The sequence below is a fragment of the Ranitomeya variabilis genome, chromosome 5 (assembly GCF_051348905.1).
Source record: "Ranitomeya variabilis isolate aRanVar5 chromosome 5, aRanVar5.hap1, whole genome shotgun sequence".
NCBI lineage: Eukaryota > Metazoa > Chordata > Amphibia > Anura > Dendrobatidae > Ranitomeya > Ranitomeya variabilis.
Genome location: NC_135236.1, coordinates 272731539 through 272755354, shown reverse-complemented (window position 1 = coordinate 272755354; position 23816 = coordinate 272731539). Strand labels below are relative to the sequence as shown.

At 41.2% G+C, this 23816-nt stretch overlaps 1 protein-coding gene across 3 annotated transcripts in view; it reads left to right on the top strand.

Moving 5' to 3' along the window:
- LOC143775780 (death-associated protein kinase 1-like) overlaps window positions 1–23816 on the top strand; it is a 151984-nt gene that overhangs the window by 75450 nt on the left and 52718 nt on the right. For all 3 annotated transcript variants that reach the window (XM_077264322.1, XM_077264324.1, XM_077264323.1), the window contains exons 4-8: window positions 1291–1398; window positions 7312–7407; window positions 13128–13238; window positions 13325–13444; window positions 22446–22526. In XM_077264322.1, the coding sequence (XP_077120437.1) occupies window positions 1291–1398; window positions 7312–7407; window positions 13128–13238; window positions 13325–13444; window positions 22446–22526 (516 nt within the window). The remainder of the gene's footprint in view (window positions 1–1290; window positions 1399–7311; window positions 7408–13127; window positions 13239–13324; window positions 13445–22445; window positions 22527–23816) is intronic.

The following is a 23816-nucleotide window of genomic DNA, read 5'->3' as shown; positions in this document are numbered from 1 at the left end:
CACAAGGAATGGACATTAGACCAGTGGAAATCTGTGCTTTGGTCGAAAGAGTCCAAATTTGAGATCTTTGGTTCCAACCACCATGTCTTTGTACGATGCAGAAAAGGTGAACGGATTGACTCTACATGCCTGGTTCCCACCGTGAAGCATGGAGGAGGAGGTGTGATGGTGTGGGGGTGCTTTGCTGGTGACACTGTTGGGGATTTATTCAAAATTGAAGGCATACTGAACCAGCATGACTACCACAGCGTCTTGCAGCGGCATGCTATTCCATCTAGTTTGCGTTTAGTTGGACCATCATTTATTTTTCAACAGAACAATGACCCCAAACACACCTCCAGGCTGTGTAAGGGCTATTTGACCAAGGAGGAGAGTGATGGGGTGCTGCGCCAGATGACCTGGCCTCCAGAGTCACAAGACCTGAACCCAATCGAGATGGTTTGGGGTGAGCTGGACCGCAGAGTGAAGGCAAAAGAGCCAACAAGCGCTAAGCATCTCTGGGAACTCCTTCAAGATTGTTGGAAGATCTTTTCCGGTGACTACCTCTTGAAGCTCATCAAGAGAATGCCAAGAGTGTGCAAAGCAGTCATCAAAGCAAAAGGTGGCTACTTTGAAGAGCCTAGAATATAAGACATAATTTCAGTTGTTTCACACTTTTTTGTTAAGTATATAATTCCACAAGTGTTAGTTCATAGTTTTGATGCCTTCAGTGTGAATGTACAATTTTCATATTCATGAAAATACAGAAAAATCCTTGAATGAGAAGGTGTGTCCAAACTTTTGGTCTGTACTGCATATGGCTGAAAATGCTGCACAACAGAACACACGGTGACATTTGATAATTATGTTGGTGCTTTGCTGGGAGTTCAGACGTAAACCTCGATGCGGCTACTTGAACGTGGGACAGTGCGCTATGTTATCCTAGCCTTAGAGAGAATGGGTGGTGTTTATTGCACCTATGCATTTTGTATTTACTTGTATTATCTAATGCTAACATTTGTTTGGAGATCTGAAACATTTAAGTGTGACAAACATGCAAAAGAATAGAAAATCAGGAAGAGGGCAAATACTTTTTCACACAACTGTATATATTGGTTTTGCCTATACTTGTTCTCATGTCGTTGCCAACTACAACATCTCTTACTATATTTGTCATCCATTGCCAGTTTCCTTTCAATATGATTTACTGCTTTAATTTATGACTGTATGTTTCCATGTGAAAAATGTATATTATTATGTACCATTATAAATGAGCACGCTTTGAACGTATATTGGTCTTGTTCTATACAGAGTGGTTTATCGCCTCTTCACATGGCGGCTTTTGGTGGAAATGTGCGAACCCTAGAAATGCTTTTATCTTCACAACCAATCAACGTCATCAATATAACAAGCATTAAGGTATGAATGATGATAATGGCATTTACAAACAATACCAAAGCCCTCAGAAATCCCACATGTAAGAAGTGTGTGGGCACCTTGCCGCTACAAATCTAATTAGCCAATTTCTTTAGTTAAGGTACCTTCACATTAAGCAACTTTGCAACGATAACCATAGCGATCCGTGATGTTGCAGCGTCCTGGATAGCGATATCGTTGTGTTTGACACGCAGCAGCGATCTGGATCCTGCTGTGATATCGCTGGTCGTTGCTGAAAGTTCAGAACTTTATTTGGTCGTCAGATCGGCGTGTATCGTTGTGTTTGACAGCAAAAGCAACGATGTCAGCAATGTTTTACAATGGTAACCAGGGTAAATATCGGGTTGTAAAAGTAAAAAAACAAACAGTACATACTCACCTTCTGCTGTCTGTCACACGTACCTCGCCGTCTGCTTCCCGCACTGACTGTGAGTGCCGGCCGTAAAGTGAAAGCAGAGCACAGCGGTGACGTCACCGCTGTGCTCTGTACTGCCGGCGCTCACACAGTGCAGACACAGGATGCAGGAGGAGTGCAGGGAAGCGGACGCCGGGCACCGGAATGTGAGTATGTGGTTTTTTTTTTTTACATTAACGCTGGTAACCAGTAACCCGATGTTTACCCTGGTTACCAGGGGACTTCGGCATCGTTGGTCGCTGGAGAGCCGTCTGTGTGACAGCTCTCCAGCGACCACACAGCGACTAAACAGCGACGCTGCAGCGATCGGCATCGTTGTCTGTATCGCTGCAGCGTCGCTTAGTGTGAAGGTACCTTTAGAGCTGTGTTTTGCTGTTGTAGAACTTCTGATCCCCTGCTCATAAGGAAGGAGTTAGTGCACTTTAGCACTTCCACCTGAGACTTGGCGGGAATCATAAAGCCCACTGAATGGACAACTTCACAACTCGGAAACACTTAAAATAGTGTTGTATTGTTGTGCTAGCCTGATAGGCAGTAGTATGTCCATTGTAGGGCTATCAAGCATCAGAAAGTTACTGCCTTGAATGTTATCCTTCTAGTGAACTTTTAAGTAGCTTTGAAAAACCATTTTGCTACTTTTATACATTCTTTTCTTTCTCAGTTTCTGAACACAGTTTTTTTCTGGCATCTTGATTTATGGAATTCTAGGAAGTGTCATTATTCAATAAGCAATATACAATTATATGGGAAAAAATGTATTCTCCCCCTCCATTATTTGAGCTCTACTTAGCTGTTAGGAATATGTGAGTCAGCGAGCCTGCTGAGTGCAGCTCTGTGAGTGGAACTTTGGGCTATAGTATAGTAACTGAAAATCAGTGCATGATAAGTCATGTTACTCTTTATCTATACATTACATATTTACATTAACTAACTGTAGTATGTGTTTTATAAATTACGTGTATATGTTTTTTAGGACTCTACTCTCCTTTAACCCCTTAAGCCCCGAGGGTGGTTTGCACGTTAATGACCGGGCCAATTTTTACAATTCTGACCACTGTCCCTTTATGAGGCTATAACTCTGGAACGCTTTGACGGATCTTGGCGATTCTGACATTGTTTTCTCGTGACATATTGTACTTCATGTTAGTGGTAAAATTTATTCGATATAACTTGCGTTTATTTGTGAAAAAAATGGAAATTTGGCGAAAATTTTGAAAATTTCGCAATTTTCCAACTTTGAATTTTTATGCTCTTAAATCACAGACATATGTCACGCAAAATACTTAATAAGTAACATTTCCCACATGTCTACTTTACATCAGTACAATTTTGGAACCAAAATTTTTTTTGTGACGGAGTTATAAGGGTTAAAAGTTGACCAGCAATTTCTCATTTTTACAACACCATTTTTTTTTAGGGACCACATCTCATTTGAAGTCATTTTGAGGGGTCTATATGATAGAAAATACCCAAGTGTGACACCATTCTAAAAACTGCACCCCTCAAGGTGCTCAAAACCACATTCAAGAAGTTTATTAACCCTTCAGGTGTTTCACAGGAATTTTTGGAATGTTTAAATAAAAATGAACATTTAACTTTTTTTCACACAAAATTTATTTCAGCTCCAATTTGTTTTATTTTACCAAGGGTAACAGGAGAAAATGGACCCCAAAAGTTGTTGTATAATTTGTCCTGAGTACGCTGATACCCCATATGTGGGGGTAAACCACTGTTTGGGCGCATGGCAGAGCTCGGAAGGAAAGGAGCGCCATTTGACTTTTCAATGCAAAATTGACTGGAATTGAGATGGGACGCCATGTTGCGTTTTGGAGAGCCCCTGATGTGCCTAAACACTGAAACCCCCTACAAGTGACACCATTTTGGAAAGTAGACCCCCTAAGGAACTTATCTAGATGTGTGGTGAGCACTTTGACCCACCAAGTGCTTCACAGAAGTTTATAATGCAGAGCCGTAAAAATAAAAAATCATATTTTTTCACAAAAATGATCTTTTCGCCCCCAATTTTTTATTTTACCAAGGGTAAGAGAAGAAATTGGACCCCAAAAAATGTTGTGCAATTTGTCCTGAGTACGCTGATACCCCATATGTGGGTGTAAACCATTGTTTGGGCGCATGGCAGAGCTTGGAAGGGAAGGAGCGCCATTTGACTTTTCAATGCAAAATTGACTGGAATTGAGATGGGACGCCATGTTGTGTTTGGAGAGCCCCTGATGTGCCTAAACATTGAAACCCCCCACAAGTGACACAATTTTGGAAAGTAGACCCCCTAAGGAACTTATCTAGATGTGTTTTGAGAGCTTTGAACCCCCAAGTGTTTCACTACAGATTATAACGCAGAGCCATGAAAATAATTATTATTTTTTTCTCAAAAATAATTTTTTAGCCCCCAGCTTTGTATTTTTACAAGGGTAACAGAATAAATTGGACCCCAAAATTTGTTTTCCAATTTGTCCTGAGTACGCTGATACCCCATATGTGGGGGGGAACCACTGTTTGGGCGCATGACAGAGCTCGGAAGGGAAGGAGCGCCATTTGGAATGCAGACTTAAATGGATTGGTCAGCAGCCGTCACGTTGCATTTGCAGAGCCCCTGATGTACCCACACAGTACAAACCCCCCACAAGTGACCCCATATTGGAAACTAGACCTCCCAAGGAACTTATCTAGATGTGTTGTGAGAACTTTGAACCCCCAAGTGTTTCACTACAGTTTATAACGCAGAGCCGTGAAAATAAAACATCTTTTTTTTCCCACAAAAATGATTTTTAGCCCCCCAAATTTTTATTTTCCTAAGGATAACAAGAGAACTTGGACCCCAGAAGTTGTTGTTCAATTTGTCCCGAGTACGCTGATAACACATATGTTGGGGTAAACCCCTTTTTGGGCGCACGGGAGAGCTCGGAAGGGAAGGAGCACTGTTTTACTTTTTCAACGCAGAATTGGCTGGAATTGAGATTGGACGCCATGTCGCGCTTGGAGAGCCCCTGATGTGCCTGGACAGTGGAAACTCCCCAATTCTACCTGAAACCCTAACCCAAACACACCCCTAACCCTAATCCCAACGGTAACCCTAACCACATCCCTAGCCCTGACACACCCATAATTCTAATCCCAACCCTAATCCAAACCGTAAATGTAATCCAAACCCTAACCCTAACTTTAGCCCCAACCCTAACTTTAGCCCCAACCCTAACCCTAACTTTACCTCCAACCCTAACCCTACCCCTAACCCTAACCCTAAACGTGACTGAAATACGTGGCACTGAAATACGTGGCACTGAAATACGTGGCACTGAAATACGTGGCACTAAAATATGTGGCACTGAAATACGTGATACGTGGCACTGAAATACGTGGCACTAAAATATGTGGCACTGAAATACGTGATACGTGGCACTGAAATACGTGATACGTGGCACTTAAATACGTGGCACTGAAACACGTGGCACTGAAATACGTGATACGTGGCACTGAAATACGTGGCACTGAAATACGTGGCACTTAAATACGTGGCACTTAAATACGTGGCACTATGACTGTCAGAAAATGTTCATTAAACGGTTAGGGGTGAGGTTAGGGGTAGAGTTAGGGTTAGGGTTTGGATCCCTTTATCACCTTGATGGTGGTGGGTGGCTTTTCAGTGTGTTTTCTGTTTTTTTTTCGATAAAAACGCATGCGTTTTTAACGCAAACAAACGCATGTGCTTAAAAACACAAGAAAATACTGCAGGTTGTATTTCTGAAAATGAACGCATGCAGAAAAAAACCGCATGCGTTTGAAAACGTGACCAAACGCGTACAAAAAACGCATGCGTTTTCAATGTTAAATATAAGGAAAAAACGCATGCGTTTTTTTGTGCAAAAAACGCTGCAGACAAAAACGCAAGTGTGAAACCAGCGACGCTTGTTATAGCAAATAAGTTTTTGCGTCTCCACATTTTGAGAGCTATAATTTTTCCACATTTTGCTCCACAGAGTCATGTGAGGTCTTGTTTTTTGCGGGACGAGTTGACGTTTTTATTGGTAACATTTTCGGACACGTGACCGTTTTTGATCACTTTTTATTCCGATTTTTGTGAGGCAGAATGACCAAAAACCTACTATTCATGAATTTCTTTTGGGAGAGGCGTTTATACCGTTCCGCGTTTGGTAAAATTGATAAAGCAGTTTTATTCGACGGGTCAGTACGATTACAGCGATATCTCACTTATATCATTTTTTTATGTTTTGGCGCTTTTATACGATAAAAACTATTTTATAGAAAAAATAATTATTTTGGTATCGCTTTATTCTCAGGACTATAACTTTTTAATTTTTTTGCTGATGATGCTGTATGGCAGCTTGTTTTTTGCAGGACAAGATGACGTTTTCAGCGGTACCATGGATATTTATATCAGTCTTTTTGATCGCGTGTTATTCCACTTTTTGTTCGGCGGTATGGTAATAAAGCGTTGTTTTTTGCCTCGTTTTTTTTTTTTTTTTCTTACGGTGTTTACTGAAGGGGTTAACTAGTGGGGCAGTTTTATAGGTTGGGTCGTTACGGACGCGGCGATACTAAATATGTGTACTTTTATTGTTTTGTTTTTTTTATTTAGATAAAGAAATGTATTTATGGGAATAATATATATATTTTTTTTATTATTTATTTAGGAATTTTTTTATTTTATTTTTACACATGTGGAAAAATTTTTTTTTAACTTTTTTACTTTGTCCCAGGGGGGGACATCACAGATCGATGATCTGATAGTGTGCACAGCACTCTGTCAGATCACTGATCTCACTGACAGGGCTGCAGGCTTACCAGCGTCTGCACTGAGCAGACACTCGGTAAGCCACCTCCCTCCCTGCAGGACCCGGATGCCGCGGCCATCTTGGATCCGGGACCTGCAGCCAGGAAGGAGGTAGGAGACCCTCGCAGCAACGCGATCACATCGCGTTGCTCCGGGGGTCTCAGGGAAGCCCGCAGGGAGCCCCCTCCCTGCGCGATGCTTCCCTATACCGCCGGTACACTGCGATCATGTTTGATCGCGGTGTGCCGGGGGTTAATGTGCCGGGGGCGGTCCGTGACCGCTCCTGGCACATAGTGCCGGATGTCAGCTGCGATAGGCAGCTGACACCCGGCCGCGATCGGCCGCGCTCCCCCCGTGAGCACGGCCGATCGCGTATGACGTACTATCCCGTCACCCGGAATTAAGTCCCAGGTCACCTTGACGGGATAGTACGTCATACGGGATTAAGGGGTTAAGTTAATGAGCTGTAGTATAGTTTTTATATGTTGCCGATTTGTGTTTTTATTTGTACATATCTCTCTTTCAAGAAGCTAATTGGTTGTAGTATACTTTTTATATTTCTGATTTGTGTTTTTATTAGTACATTAATCTCTTCTGTGATTTTGTGAACCTAATTGGCTGTAGTATACTTTATATATATATATGTATTGCCGATTTGTGTTTTTATTAGGGCTCTACTCTACTTCATGAAGCCGTGTGTGGTAAAAGTATTGAAACAGTTAATCTTCTAATAGAAAAGGGAGCTGACACAAACCTTCAAGACCAGGTATGTTGCAACAGCATATTAGGATGTTGTGAAATATTCAAAGGGTTGTCCAGGCAGCCACTCAAATTATTTAAAAAAAAACTATTAAAGAAGCCCTCCCATTAACTTTTTTCCCCGTAAGTTTCTGTATATGTGTATGTGCTATGTTGTCAATGTGTTAATATATTCCCATACAGTGGTTTGGTAAAGTATTCACCCCCTTTGCTTTTTACCTATTTTTTTACATTACATCCTGTGTTTAAATATTTTTGTAATCCGATGTATGTGTGATGCATCAGCATTAAATATTCTAATTTGGTGAAGTGAAGTGAGAAAAACATAGGCATAAATTACATTTATGGGATCTGGAATCAATTAACTACAAATATACATGTAGATATGTATTCACGCTCTTTGGGATGAAGCCCCTAAAAATTTCTGGTGCAAGCAATTACCTTCATAAGTCACATGCTTCGTGAAAGGAAGTCCACATGTGTGCAATCTAAGTGTTGCATGGTCTGTCAGTACATGCACTTTACCTTTTCTGAAAGGTCATAGAGGCTGCAACCCCATTAAGCAAAAAGCACCACAAACCAAACCACCCCATGAAGACCAAGGAGATCTCCAAACAAGTCAGGGACAGTTGTTGAGAAGAACAAGTCAGGGTTGGGTTTTATAAAAATATCCCAATCTCTGATGATCCCCAGAGCACCATCAAAACCAGTATCATCAAATGGAAAGAACATGGTACCACAACAAACCTGCCAAGACAGGGCTGCCCACCAAAACTAACAATCCAGGCAAGGAGGGAGAAGCGGCACAGAGACCAAAGGTGACCCTGAAGGAGCAGAGTTCCCAAGCAGAGATTGGAGTATCTGTCCATATAGGCACAAAAGCCTAACACTCCATAGAGGTGGCCTTTATGGAAGAGTGGGCAGAAAGAAGCCTTTACTTACACCAAAAAAATGTAAGGCTCATTTTGAGTTTGACAAAATACATGTGGGAGGAAGGTGCTGTGGTCAGATGAGATCAAAATGCAAGCTTTTGATCACCAAGATAAATGCTGTTTCTTGCGCCAAACTAACACAGCTCATCACCCCAAGAACACCATCCCCAAATTAAAACATGGTGGTGGCGGCATCATGCTGTGTGGATGTTTTTAAGCAGCAGGGACAGGGAAAATGGTCTGAGCCAAGGGGAAGATGGATGGTGCAAAATACGGGTATATTCTTGAGCAATACCTGTTTTAGTCAGTGATTTGCGATGGAGGGTTCACCTTCCAACAAGACAATGACCCAAAGCGTACTGCTAAAGCAACACTCTAGTGATTTAAGGGGAAACGTGTAAATAGTTTGGAGTGGGCTTTGGAGTCAAAGCCCAGACCTTAATCCAATTGAGAATCTGTGGTCAGACTTGAAGATAGATTGTTCACCAGAGGAAATCATCTAACTTGAAGGAGCTGGAGCAGATTTGCCTTCAGGAATGGGCAGAAATCCAAGTACTGAGTTTAGGGAGGTGAATAGTTATGCACACTGAAGTTTTCAGTTATTTTGTCTTATTTTTGTTGTTTGCTTCATAAAAAAAGAAAGCCAAATTTTCACAGTTGAAGGCATGTTCTTTACATGAACTGATGCATACCGTCAAAAGAAAAAAACAATGAAATTCCAGGTTGTGAGGTAGCAAAACCTACCCAAAATACCAAGCAGGTGAATATTTTCGCAAACCACTGTAATGGCGTCTTCTTAAATATCCAGCAGCATTTAAGTCCTCTTCTGACTGAGTGATGTCACCAATCTTCAGACCATCCGGATCACTCTATGCATGAGCCAGAAGTCTCTTTTTCAATGTACTATGGAGCCTCGTTCTGACAGTCCATAGATTGCATTGTAAAAAACACTTTGGGTCACACAGAGCATAAAGTAATCCAGAAAGACTGAAGAGCTGTGACGTCACTCACAGGACAACTGGAATGGTGCTGAATATGGGTTAGGACAGTATATTAGCACACTGACAGTAAACTGCATAAACATGCACAGGTCACAGGTATAGGGGGGAAAAACGTTCATGTGAAGGCTTTAAGTATTTGGATTAAAGGGGCTCTTAGCAATTGAAGCTCTCAGTAAGTTGCTGTACATACTTTTCTGTTTTCTTAGTTCTGACGTTGGGGTTGTACTTTAACAAATGTATATATTGAAAAACATTTTTAAAAAATCATACACTCTTCGGCATGAAGTATTCATGACCCCTTTAAATTTTTAACTTTGTTTCACTGCAGCCATTTGGTGAATTCAAAAAAGTTCATTTTTTTCACATCAATGTACACTTTGCACCACATTTTGACTGAAAAAAAAGAAATGTGGAAATTTTTGCAAATTTAATAAAAAAGAAAAACTGAATCTGATCACGTGGTCATAAGTATTCAAACCCTTTGCTCAGATACTCATATTTAAGTCACATGCTGTCCATTTCCTTTTGATCTTCTTTAAGATGGTTCTACTCCTTCATTGGGGGCCAGCTGTGTTTAACTAAACTGATAGGATTTGATTTGGAAAGGCACACACCTGTCTATATAAGACCTCACAGCTCACAGTGCATGTCAGACCAAATGAGAATCATGAGCTCAAAGGAACTGGACAAGGAGCTCAGAGACAGAGTTGTGGCAAAGCACAGATATGGCCAAGGTTACCACAGAATTTCTGCAGTACTCAAGGTTCCTAAGAGCACAGTGGCCTTCACAATCCTTAAATGGAAGAAGTTTGGGACCACCAGAAGTCTTCCTAGACCAGGCCGTCCAGCCAAACTGAGCAATCGTGGGAGAAGAGCCTTGGTGAGAGAGGTAAAGAAGAACCACAAGATCACTGGCTGAGCTCCAGAGATGCAGTAGGGAGATGGGAGAAAGTTCCCCAAAGTCAACTATCACTGCAGCCCTCCACCAGTCGGGCCCTTATGGTAGTGTGGCCCAACGTAAGCCTCTCCTCAGTGCAAGACATATGAAAGTCTGCATAGAGTTTGTTAAACACATGAAGGACTCCCAGACTATGAGAAATAAGATTCTCTGGTCTGATGAGACAAAGATGGAACTTTTTGGTGATAATTCTAAGTGGTATGTGTGGAGAAAACCAGGCACTGCTCATTACCAGCCCAATACAATCCCAACAGTGAAACGTGGTGGCAGCATCATGCTGGTTGTCATTGAGGGAAACAAGAATGCGGCCAAGTACAGAGATTTTCTGGAAAAAAAACCTCTTCCAGAATGCTCTGGACCTCAGACTTGGCCAAAGGTTCACCTTCCAACAACACAATAACCCTAAGCACACAGCTAAAATAACAAAGGAGTGGCTGCAGAACAACTCTGTGACCATTCTTGGCTGGCCCAGCCAGAGCCCTGACCTAAACCCAATTGAGCATCTCTGGAGAGACCTGAAAATGGCTGTCCACCAAAGTTCACCATCCAACCTGACGGAACTGGAGAGGATCTGCAAGGAAGAATGGCAGAGGATCCCCAAATCCACGTGTGAAAAACTTGTTGCATCATTCCCAAGAAGACTCATGGCTGTACAAGCTCAAAAGGGTGCTTCTACTCAATACTGAGCAAAGGGTCTGAATACTTATGACCATTTCAATTTTTATTTTTTGATAAATTTGCAAAAATTACTACTTTTCTGTTTTTTTTTGTTTCAGTCAAGATGGGGTGCAAAGTGTACATTAATGGGGAAAAAATTAACCTTTTTGAATTACCGTATATACTCGAGTATAAGCCGACCCGAGTATAAGCCCCCCTAATTTTGCCACAAAAAACTGGGAAAACTTGTTGACTCGAGTATAAGCCTAGGGTAGGAAATGCAGCAGCTACCGGTGAATTTCAAAAATAAAAATAGATGCTCCATACCGTTCATTATGGTCCCATAGATGCTCCACATAAAGCTGTGCCACATATAATGCTCTGCACCGTTCATTATGGCCCCATAGATGCTCCATATAAATCTGTGCCATATACAGTGCTCTGCACCATTTATTATTGCCCCATAGATGCTCCATCTCAATCTGTGCCATATACAGTGCTCTGCACCGTTTATTATTGCCCCATTAGATGCTCCATATAAATCTGTGCCATATACAGTGCTCTGCACCGTTTATTATTGCCCCATTAGATGCTCCATATAAAGCTGTGCCATATACAGTGCTCTGCACCGTTTATTATTGCCCCATTAGATGCTCCATATAAATCTGTGCCATATACAGTGCTCTGCACCGTTTATTATTGCCCCATTAGATGCTCCATATAAATCTGTGCCATAAACAGTGCTCTGCACCATTTATTATTGCCCCATTAGATGCTCCATATAAATCTGTGCCATATACAGTGCTCTGCACCGTTTATTATTGCCCCATATAAATCTGTGCCATATACAGTGCTCTGCACCGTTTATTATTGCCCCATTAGATGCTCCATATAAATCTGTGCCATATACAGTGCTCTGCACCGTTTATTATTGCCCCATAGATGCTCCATCTCAAGCTGTGTTATATATAATGCTGCTGCTGTAATAAAAAAAAAAACACATACTCACCTCTCTTGCTTGCAGCTCCTCAGCGTCCCGTCCCGGCGTCTCTCCGCACTGACTGTTCAGGCAGAGGGCGGCGCGCAGATTAGTACGTCATCGCGCCCTCTGCCTGAACAGTCACTGCAGGAGGACGGGGAGACAAGCGCGGCGCCCGGTGTGTGGATTGTGGATCGTGGACAGGTGAATATGACATACTTACCTGCTCCCGGCGTCCCTGGCTCCTTCTCCCGGACAGCTGGTCTCCGGGTGCCACAGCCTCTTCCTCTGTCAGCGGTCACCATTACCGCTTCATTAGAGAAATGAATACGCGGCTCCGCCCCTATGGGGGTGGAGCTGCATATTCATAAGTTTAATGAGCGGTCCCACGTGACCGTTGAACAGAGGAAGAGCTGCGGCACTGAAGACCGTGGGACAGGCAGGGGGAGCGCCAGGAGCGCCGGTACTAGGTGAGTATATGATAGACCTCTATCCCCCTCATCCGCCGACCCCACCGCCGATCATGACTCGAGTATAAGCCGAGAGGGGCACTTTCAGCCCAAAAATTTGGGCTGAAAATCTCAGCTTATACTCGAGTATATACGGTAGCCAAACGCTGCAATGAAACAGAGTGAAAAATGTAAAGGGGTATGAATACTTTCCGTACACATGCTGTATTCCCTCGAGCGCGTGCGCCAAAGGACAGAAAGCAATACAGAAAGGTGTATAAAGCTACATGAAACTGGCAGAAAAGTAATACGGAGCTCTTTAAATTCATTCACTTTAGGCATTTATGCAAGACCAGTAACTGAGTTGGGGTAGTGGACAACCTCTTTAATGATTGTGGTGCATATTTCTCCAGTGTGCTTATATTTAAAACCAGCATGTAAGACTTGCCCATAGTTTTGTGATATGACCACAAGAGGCAAAGATGCATTATGCATAATTTAAAATTCTAAGAATGAAAATTATTACAATCATTTTCCCAAAGCATTTTGGGCCTCAGTAATCCATAGTTGAAATCATAAATTCACACTTCCTAAAATACCTTAATATATAAAATTAACATTTTTAGATTTAATTTATCAAATTAGTGTTATTTTGTTAACAATTTGCCATTCCGTCTATTTCATTTCCTTTTGTTTTGGATGTGATCTTCAATACAGAGAGAAAATTGTTTTTTTTTTATGTATTTTGTAGGAGGGTAATACACCTTTACACTTGGCTGCCCACTTGGGACCACCTTCTTTGTCTTCTGCATTGTGTCAAACTCTTCTGAAAGGAGGTTCAAATCCAAACATCAAAAATTCGGTACAAATTACATTAGCGATTTTTCAATAAGAAATAAAAAATTTGCTTTATGACCTAAATTTACAATGAGTTACCTTTTTATACAGGCAGAAGAGAATTTTATTTTTGCAGTTTTGAGAGGAGCAGCTATGGAAGGATGGAAGGACTCACAACTTCTCATTTCACTTGCCCTCAAGCACCAACCTGATTTACTTGATCGAAACTCTGTAAGTAGTGTGGTGCAGTAAAAGGTGTAGTGCTGGACGGAAGATATATTTCTCCCAGCAAAATAAGTTTTGGCCTGTTATTTTCCTAAGGTTGAGGACCTGCAGTTATGTCATGGTCATGTGATCAGCCCATGTGATGGATACCTCACCTGTGGGTGTGGCTATAGACTGTGTAATGGAGTTTCTTTTGTTTGGCACATGTTATTCTGGGGATGGAACTAGGCTGGAAGGAGCCTGAACTGTTTTTCTCTCCCACACATGTCACAAAGGTTCGTGATATGACTATTAGCAACCCTGGGAATGGCACCTGGCGGAAGCCGCTGACTTGGCAGCCGCTTAGTTAAGCCCGTCCCGTGTAAGGGTGAGTCTGAGACCAGTGGTTCTCCAAGCTGGAGTATGTTTGTTTTTTTCTCTTACTTTCTGTCTTGGACTGTTTAAAGTGACAATAAACCACTGAAGTTTGGACTGGAAGCCTGTGTGTTGCCTCATTACTGCGGCCCTACCATTGCTCACCTGAGCCAATCCCTACAGTAGAAAGAATAGTTTGGAATAGCAATTTCTGTTTATATACAGTGACACTTAAAAGTTTGGGCCCCCATGGTCAAAAGTACTGTTATTGTGAACAGTTAAGCAACTTGAAGATGAAATGATCTCTTAAAGGCCTAACGTTAAAGATGAAGCATTTCCTGTGTATTTTAGGCCAAAAAAATATTTTCATCTTTTACATTTTAAAAATTCCAAAAAGGAAAGTGGGATGATGCAAAGGTTTGGGTACCCTTGGAGATTTGTGCTCAGATAACTTTGACCAAGGTTTCAGACCTTAATTATCCTGTAAGGGTTATTTCTTGTTCACTATCATCATTAGGAAAGACCAGGTGATTCAAATTTCCCAGCTTTATAAAGACCCAGCCTCCTCTAACCTTGTGCCTAAAAAAGTCCGCCATAGGTTCTTCTAAGCAGCTGCCTAGCACTCCGAAAATGAGCATGGTGGAGGCCCACAAAGCAGGAGAAGACTATAAGAAGACAACAAAGTGTTTTCAAGTTGCCCTTTCCTCAGTTCGAAATGTAATTAAGAAATGGCAGTTAACAGTGGACATTTCAGTGAGGGCTGCTTATAGGATTACTAGAGAGGCAAGTGGGGGCACTTGAGTGCAAAATACCTTCAGAAAGATTTAGCTGCCCTGGAGTTCTGGTACATTGTTCTACTGTGCAAAGATACCTGCACAAATATGGCCTTCATGGAAGAGTCATCAGAGGAAAACCTCTCCTGCATCCTCACCATTAAATTCAGCATCAGAAGTATGCAAAAGAACATCTAAACAAGCCTGATGCATTTTTGCACAAGTCCTGTGTACCGATGAGGTTAAAATAGAACTCTTTGGACACAATGATCAAAGGCATGTGTGGAAAAAAAGGCCCAGAATTTCAGGGAAAGAACATCGTTATTATTATTCATGAACATCTCCCAACCATTAAACATGGGGGTGGATCAATCATGCTTTGGGGTTGTTGCAGCTAATGGCACGGGGAATATTTCAACAAATCCTTGATACAAACATAAAACTATGTAAAATAGCTGAATTTTAACCCCTTCATGACCGTGGGATTTTCCGTTTTTCCGGTTTCGTTTTTCACTCCCCTCCTTCCCAGAGCCATAACTTTTTTATTTTTCCGTCAATTTGGCCATGTGAGGGCTTATTTTTTGTGGGACAAGTTGTACTTTTGAACGACATCATTGGTTTTACCATGTCGTGTACTAGAAAACGGGAAAAAAATTCCAAGTGCCGTGAAATTGCAAAAAAAGTGCAATCCCACACTTGTTTTTTGCTTGTCTATTTTCCTAGGTTCACTAAATGCTAAAACTGACCTGCCATTATGATTCTCCAGGTCATTACGAGTTCATAGACACCTAACATGACTAGGTTATTTTTTACCTAAGTGGTGAAAAAAAATTCCTAACTTTGCTAAAAAAAAAAAATAAAAAAAATTGGGCCATTTTCCGATACCCGTAGCGTCTCCATTTTTCATGATCTGGGGTCGGTTGAGGGCTTATTTTTTGCGTGCCGAGCTGGCGTTTTTAATGATACCATTTCGTGCAGATACGTTCTTTTGATCGCCCGTTATTGCATTTTAATGCAATGTCGCGGCGACCAAAAAAACGTAATTCTGGCGTTTTGATTTTTTTTCTCGCTACGCCGTTTAGCGATCAGGTTAATGCTTTTTTTTATTGATAGATCGGGCGATTCTGAACACGGCGATACCAAATATGTGTAGATTTGATTTTTTTTTATTGATTTATTTTGATTGGGGCGAAAGGGGGGTGATTTAAACTTTTATGTTTTTTTTATTTTTTTCACATTTTTTTTTACTTTTTTTTTTTCATTTTTGCCATGCTTCAATAGCCTCCATGGGAGGCTAGAAGCAGGCACAACCCGATCGGCTCTGCTATGTAGCAGCGATCATAAGATTGCAGAATTGCAGGTGTGCTGTGAGTGCCGACCACAGGGTGGCGCTCACAGCTGCCGGCGATCTGTAACCATAAAGGTCTCAAGGACCTCTATGGTTACCATTCAGAAGCATCGCCGACCTCCGATCATGTGACGGGGGTCGGTGATGACGTCATATCCGGCCGCCCGGCCGGATGCGGTAGTTAAATGCCGCTGTCTGCGTTTGACAGCGGCATTTAACTAGTTAATAGGTGCGGGCAGATCGCGATTCTGCCCGCGCCTATTGCGGGCACATGTCAGCTGTTCAAAACAGCTGACATGTCCCGGCTTTGATGCGGGCTCACCGCGGAGCCCTGCATCAAAGCAGGGGAGCTGACGTCGGACGTACTATCCCGTCCGACGTCAGGAAGGGGTTAAAAGTGGATGACTTCTACAAATGAATAATGTTCCTAAACACATGTCAAAATCCACAACAGACTACCACAGAAGGAGCAAGCTGAAGATTTTACAATGGTCCTCACAGTCCCCTGATCTGATCATCACTGAAAATCTGTGGCTAGATCTCAAAATAATGGTGCATGGAAAAAGACCTAGTAATCTCACAAAACTGGAAGAATTTTCCAAGGAAGTATGGATGAAAATCACTCAAACAAGAATTGAAAGACTCGTGGCTGGCTACAAGAAGTGTTTACAAGGGGTGCTACTAGATACTAACCATGCAGGGTGCCCAAACTTTTGCATCAACTCATTTTCCTTTTTGTAATTTTTAAAATGTTAAACTTTTTTGCCTAAAATACAAAGGAAATAGCGCTATCCATGCAGGACGTGAATGGGAAGAGATATCCCATAGCCCTATTCCTAAAGGAAATGAACGGATAGAGCTATCCGACAGCGCAATTCCTCAAAGTTCCGGAGCGTAAGCTATTTCACATGGTTGAGCGCACTTGGGATCTGCCCCCAAGGCCCTGCCCATGCCCAATGTTTGGTCCGCAGACCGTGGCTAGGAGTTAGTCCTGCTTTTGTGTACAACATTTTTTGGCTTTTACAATTGTTAAAAAGCTTAGTAAAAGACTTCATTGTCCACACAGTTGACAGTAAACCATTTGTCAACATTAGGAATAAGTGGAGAAAGCCACATATAACTGCCCGTGTGAAAACACTGGGAGAAGCGAATAAATTCCTACAATATCCAAGAACTGTCCTTGAGATTTATTGATGGTCATTGCAAAAGCCAACATGACAGGAAACTGACGCCGTCGCATCTGGACTGGCAAGTTTTAATCTTTGGAAATCAGGTCAATTCTTGGAGTAAGAACTGTCTGACCCTTTGCTTTTCCATTTAAAGCAACGGCATGAATAACGTTTGCTTTTAAGCTTTCACATAAAACCTTGTGCTATTACAAAGGCCAAACTTTCTGTTAAGACTACGCAGGAGCATAATTACAGCTCCTGGTTTCAGCTTTAGTTCTTGAGGAGGCATCCCAGTGGGATTCAAAGAGTTAAGAAACTCTACAGGGTAATCTGTGAGAATCACACCCTTCTCTTCTGCAGTTGTGTCCACGGAGCGATATGTTGAGCGTTCACCTTAAACTTGACTAAGAATTTTGTCGTTCAAGGTGTGAACGTCATCATTCAATGGCGTAAGAATTGCTTTATTGGCAATTGCTCCTACCGTTGCATCGGTAATCTCAATTTTCGCCAAAAATAGCTGTAATTAAATCACCCTCTTCAATAAAAGAATTTGTGATTTCAATTGTGTCTTCTGGTAGACCATATACATTTGGCCACTCTCCATTGCCAAGTTTCAGTAACCATGAGTTGTACTCAACTTCGTCCTGAGACGTTCTCATATTCTGTTGTAACTGGAACCGTGAAAACTGATTCCAGGATTTTGAGTATTTAATGGTGGACTGTACAATTTGGGCTCTTTTTCCACCTTCCACTATTGGTAGGGTTTGACAAAACTCACCACCGTTTATGAAAACTTTTCCACCAAATGGTCTTTTTTTTCCACATATGTCTTGGAACAAATTATCCACAGCGTTCATATTAAAACAGGGAGTCATTGTTACTTCGTCCCAAATAACGACAGATAACTCCCTAAGCTCCTTTGCTTGAAGTGAGGTTGACTTAAACACTTGCTGCATGTTTTCAAGGTGAACAGCAAGTCGTTTAATGGTATGTGAAGCATCATGCATTTTATTTTTTACGATTCTCCACATGCCCTCAGGGGCGCTTATATACCGAGAATCTAGGTACATGGATGGTTCATTCCAGTTTAATGTATCAAACTTGATATTGGCACAGTGATGTCCTTTGTATACCTATTTGAAAAGATATTTAACACTTTTTATTGAAGCACATATCTCAACATTGATTGGCTTCCAATGAAAGTGGATGGTATAATTACTGGTGTCCCAGCTTTCAGCCCTTGGTGTAACGCAGCATTATGGATGTGATCCATAACGCCAGCATAACTGTCGACGCGTAATGCCTTTTGATTTTTTTTTATATATTCGATCCTGTCGGATTCAATTTTGACGTGACTGTCAATGATAAATTGTTGCATCAACTTACCAGCATTTAAAAGGGGATTGAACTCGTCACGAATGGCAAGCCTGTATGCATAGTACTGCAACAGGGTGATTTTTTCTTGTCGATCTTGATCCACTGGTATGGATGGTAGATGAATGTCACCAATTCCTTGATGTTGCACACTTAGGGCAATTGGAGTTGTCAAATTTATTGTCCATCCACTGTCCCCATATGGGAATAGTAGTGGATATGTCATTGCATCACACTGTGAAGAAAGCTGATTTGAACAGTTTGGTTTTCACTTTTGAGGTGAACTCTGATGTCCCTAATAAATGTGGGTTCGCCCAGTGCATTTTGTTAAATTATAGCTACTTCATTGCACCTTGGTGCATTGTAGCACCTCTGGTCATCATTGTATTCATTTATAATTGACATTGTTATTTCGAGTGGATCGCGATTTTCTAATTCAACAATCCTTTCTTCCTCTATTTCAAATTCCCTCATCATTGTGAAGGCTCTTGCGAGTGGGTTAATTGCTTTCATTTTCTCTCCAAGAGATGATAGCAGTGCTGGGAGGCACTTTTTATTTGCTTGACTTCTTGTACTTAATGCTACTTCACTGTCCAAGATATAAATCTGGGCAATCTTGGGAGTACTACCCACAGCGGGATACAATGGGGCAGTTCTGTGGTAAATTTGTCCATGAATTCGAAAACAGTATGGACCATGCCCAGGAGGTGGCGCTACTTGTGCTCCCATTGATGCCAAAGCAAGTGAGCTATTGTATTGCCTTATATTAGCCATAAAGTTATTGGAGAGCTGATGCTCTCCTTTCATCAACTTGACTAATTGATCGTCCATACGAATGGGACGTAATTGGATGCGCCCTCTCTTGCAGCAGGAAGGGAATGTTTTGTCCTTCGCCATTTCATCTTTGAAATTTTTAGATTGGCAGAACTGACATCGAAATGTCAGTTCGCCAGCATAGTGCTCTTCAATACGTGTCTCATCAGTTTGATTGAGAAGTCCTCTAGCGGCAAATATAACTTGCCGTCGTCGAGTGGCTCTTGCATTTTGGACACATATTCTATCTTCTCTTTTTTGTGAAATATATGTATCACTTTGTGCATTGCGTGTTGCTCGTTGTTGTGCTGCATTAGATGCTCTATGTGATTCAGTTACATCATTCATTTCTCTTGCTCTGGCCGCCCTCTTGTCAGGCTGCATCAGCAGTTCTTCAACAATTTCGTTCATCTTCTGTTTCATTAAGACGCAGGTTACGCATCCATATGCGATTCGCTTATCTACGTGCAGCAGCGCACTGAATTTGATCCATCTTTGCAATGTTGCCTCACAGTGTTGCCTCAGTGTTGCCTGAGTGTTGCAAAAAAGGCTTATGCCTTAACTCGCCACCATGGAGAGCTCCTCTCCTTAGGTATCCATGGTTATGCCCAGGCAGTTAGCTGCTAGTGGTAGTAACAATGGATATCCAAGTTACTGTTCAGCTGTGGAAGACTCATTCTGCACGGACACGTCCAAATTAGGTATATTGATAGCAAGTCATATAGAAGTAAGTTTACCACTATCATGAAATACAATATGTCACAAGAACTTTCTCTGAATCACTGGGATCAGTTGAAGCGTACTAGAGTTATTATCTCATAAAGTGACAGTAGTCAGAATTGTAAGATTTGGCTTGCTTATTAAGGTAAAAATTGGCTCTGTCATTAAGGGGTTAAGCATCTCAGGACAAGAACCAATCAAAGTCATGCATTTCTATGTTCAGCATACAGTACTTTTGGAGTTTGAAAAAAACAAAACAAATGAAAGACTATTCATTCTGTTCAAAGTCACATCAATCCGGTTCAGTGATAGATTTAGCAATAGGGAAAAGTTTGTTTAAGACGTTTATTAATGGTCTGTAAATTTTGCAGATCATTCTGCAATTACAGGTGCAATAAAAATGTTGTGGAATTGTATTACAGTAAGTCTCTCTGGAAATTGAATCTAACATGGCTAAGAAAAATAGGGGTACCCAAGCTGTTATATTATTCACATTGACATCACTATGACTCACGAAAAGATTTTAATACTAGAGCTTAGGATAACTGGTGGGATGGCTTTTATGCTTTTATGCTGTTTTTTGTCAAAAGCTGTGTTTATTAAGTACCCTATGTTACTTATATGTCCTATTGCTTTTATTTAAATACTTAAGGGTATATGTTCATTTTGTTTCACTCTTAGGTTTTGTCTGAGGGTTTTTTAGGCGGATCTGCTCAGAAACCTTCATGAAAAAGTGCTTAAATAGAATGAACATATGCACTTCAATGTGAAAACGACTTGCTGTGCATATATTCTGTATATTTGAACTTCAAGTTTTTAAAGCCAACATGCGGCTAGAAGAAGTGACCTGTCCTTTCTTCTGGCAGCTTTGAAAGCCACTCACTAATTTATATATATATAGTATAAGAAAATAATTTCAGCAGCAAAGCTGCCGAGAAAACAACCAGGACAATGACAAAATTACAAAGAAGACATTTCAGGAAAACACCTGTAGCGTCTTCCTATGGCAAAATTCAACTGGCAGCTATAAGACGGTGTGTGAAAATGATGAATTAGGGTAGGTGCACACGGTCAGTAAACGCTGAGGGATGGACACTGCGTACATCCGCATCCAGATGTTACAGCATAGTGGATGGGATTTCAAGAAATCCCACGCCCACTATGCGTGCACAGACGCCCACGGATGAGCTGTGGAGACGGACATGCGGCTCTTCTCTCCAGACTACATCACTTCAATTTCTCTTGCAGAGATGTGAGTCTCCGCAAGATAAATTTCCCCCGTATAATGTATCCGCATGGTTCAGTGAACACAATGAACAATGCACTGTGGATTACTAACCGTGTGCACTTACCCTCATTGTTCTGCAGAGAGGGTGCCAATCCCCAAGGTTAGTTAGGGTCTACACATGGGAGAACCGATTCGCAGGTCTTTGGTCCATTGATCGGGTCAGTAATCTGCTGGAAGGGATCCCTGTGTATCTACCTAACTCATGGCTCCTCTTTTCATTAGCCAGAGCTAGGCAACGTCATCATTGTGACATGACACGCACACAACATCTGGCCAGCCTGGCTAAACAGAAGACGAGCCGAGAATGCTGGGAGTTAAGAAGATTTAATCATAGAATCATACAATGTTACAGTTGAGCTGGACCTCCAGGGTCATCATGTTAATTTACTGTCTCCTGTCAGCAGTCATAGGTTACTGACCTAGCCGATGGACTGAAGTCCCGAGAATCTTATCTCTAGTAGGGACTGCTTTTTCGTAAATTAATATGTGCCACCTTATTTTTCTTATATCACCAGTACAACTAATGGATATAATCCCTGTCTACCATCAATATATAACACATGCTCTGCCCACCACTATAATAATGTTTGGCAGAATAGAGAGGAGGTTATATCTGTTGTTTTTTTATTTTTGTTTTCGTACTTTGTGTGATATGTATTGTTGGGGGCATACACTTACCTATAGTATACACTTTTTTATACTTTTCTGTGCTATAATAATAAGAATGTTTTGATTTAGATCTATGCACTTTGTACTTTTTGATATTGTTATTAACTCAGACATCAGTCCTTTTAGAAAACATATTATGTACAGAGCATGAACATATATTTTGTGTGCTTTAGAATGAAAGAACACTTCGCTAGAATAATTTGCTGTGTTTTTCCTACCCCATAATCTGTATTGAGGTTTGTACCATGTTTGTTGGCTGCTACTGAATTAGATATATTGAATATATATTCAGTATATATTATTTTCTTTTTAGGAAAGCATAAATCATATTTTTCTGGAACCTTATATTTTTTACTTATGGATCAATTTTGAAATTGATCATGTGAATCAGGCCTTAATGTGGGAGAATTGATTATAGCCCCAATATTTTTGAAGTTTGATATATTACTGTGACAAAGATATAATGATTCATTAGTATATTTCTCTGTACCAAATTTAGTTTGGCCTCACTGTTTATGATGAAGCAAGAAGAATATCTGCTCCAATGAACATTATGAGATTAATCAAGGAAAAGACTCAGGTAAATGGTAAATTTACTTTTGAGGACATAATGAGGCATATTTATCAATGCTGTTTGATCATCAGTCAGTGCAAACTTCGGCAAACAGTCCAAAAATGTTTCTAAATTTTACAAAGTACAAGTCCATGTTGTATGTTGGCATAATTTTACACGTTTACATCACCAATTACTTAGCTTGCTTTGAAAGTTGTGCCTGAAATTTGTGCCTCAATTTTGGTAAAATTTTGGCCCACTGTGTTGCATTCCACACCACGCCGCCCCTTTTCTGCTAAATCACAGCACTTTTGTCAAGTCACAAGACTCAAAGTGTCTAAAACTCACAGTAAGGGCAAAGTCAGGTGGGAGTATAACACAGACGACTATCGCGTCGCAATGCTTGTACTTTTTTTTCTTTTTTTCCCTGAGGAAGCTGCGCTTTCAGGTGGCCATATGCGCAGGGTCCTCTATTCATCACCATGCTGTCAGCAGGTTCTAATTCATCAGTTTTACTACAAGCATGAGGCTGTCAGCCTGCTTTTGGTTGCACTATGCCTTATTGTGCATCTAGGTTATTTTCACTTCTGTCCTAACCTTATATTGATATTTGGAAGGCATTAGGATAACATACTGTATTTTGTCTCAACATTTTTTTGCATATCTAAATTAGCATTTATCTAGCATTGCATTGTGATTACTTTATCCTTGTATTGCTATATTACTGTGATTTCCCTGTGTTTTTCGCAAGCACTTTGGAGGAGGATTGATGGTCCTTACATGGTGGTCGTTTTTTAGCCTTTATTGGCTTTTTAATTGATTTTACAAATTTGCTGTTTGTTTTGTTCATCAATGAAATGTATTACATTTTATCATTGGTGATCCTGACTTTTCTATACACACTTCTTTTTTCTTTGTTTTCACAGTATTCTATTATTTAAGTGTGTAGTCAGTCACCCTTGGGTATTTGTTGTGCCCTCAAGTCTTCTTTCCCAGCACATGACCCCATCCATCCATCTTTCCTTCAACATGGTGCAGTCATCCTGTTTCCCCCACCATGCTTCACGGTTGGGACAGTGTTCTTGGGGTTGTGCTTATCCTTCTTCTAAACACAGTGTGCGGACTTGATACCAAAAAATTCTCTTTTGGTCTCTTCTGACCACATGACCTTCTCCCATGCCTCCTCTGGATCAACCAGATGGTCATTGGCAACTTCAGACAGGCCTGGACATGTACTGGCTGTTACGGAGCTGCAACACAGGACTAAGGTAGAAGGGGGAAAACTGACATTACACTATGACTAGGCTGAAACCCTAC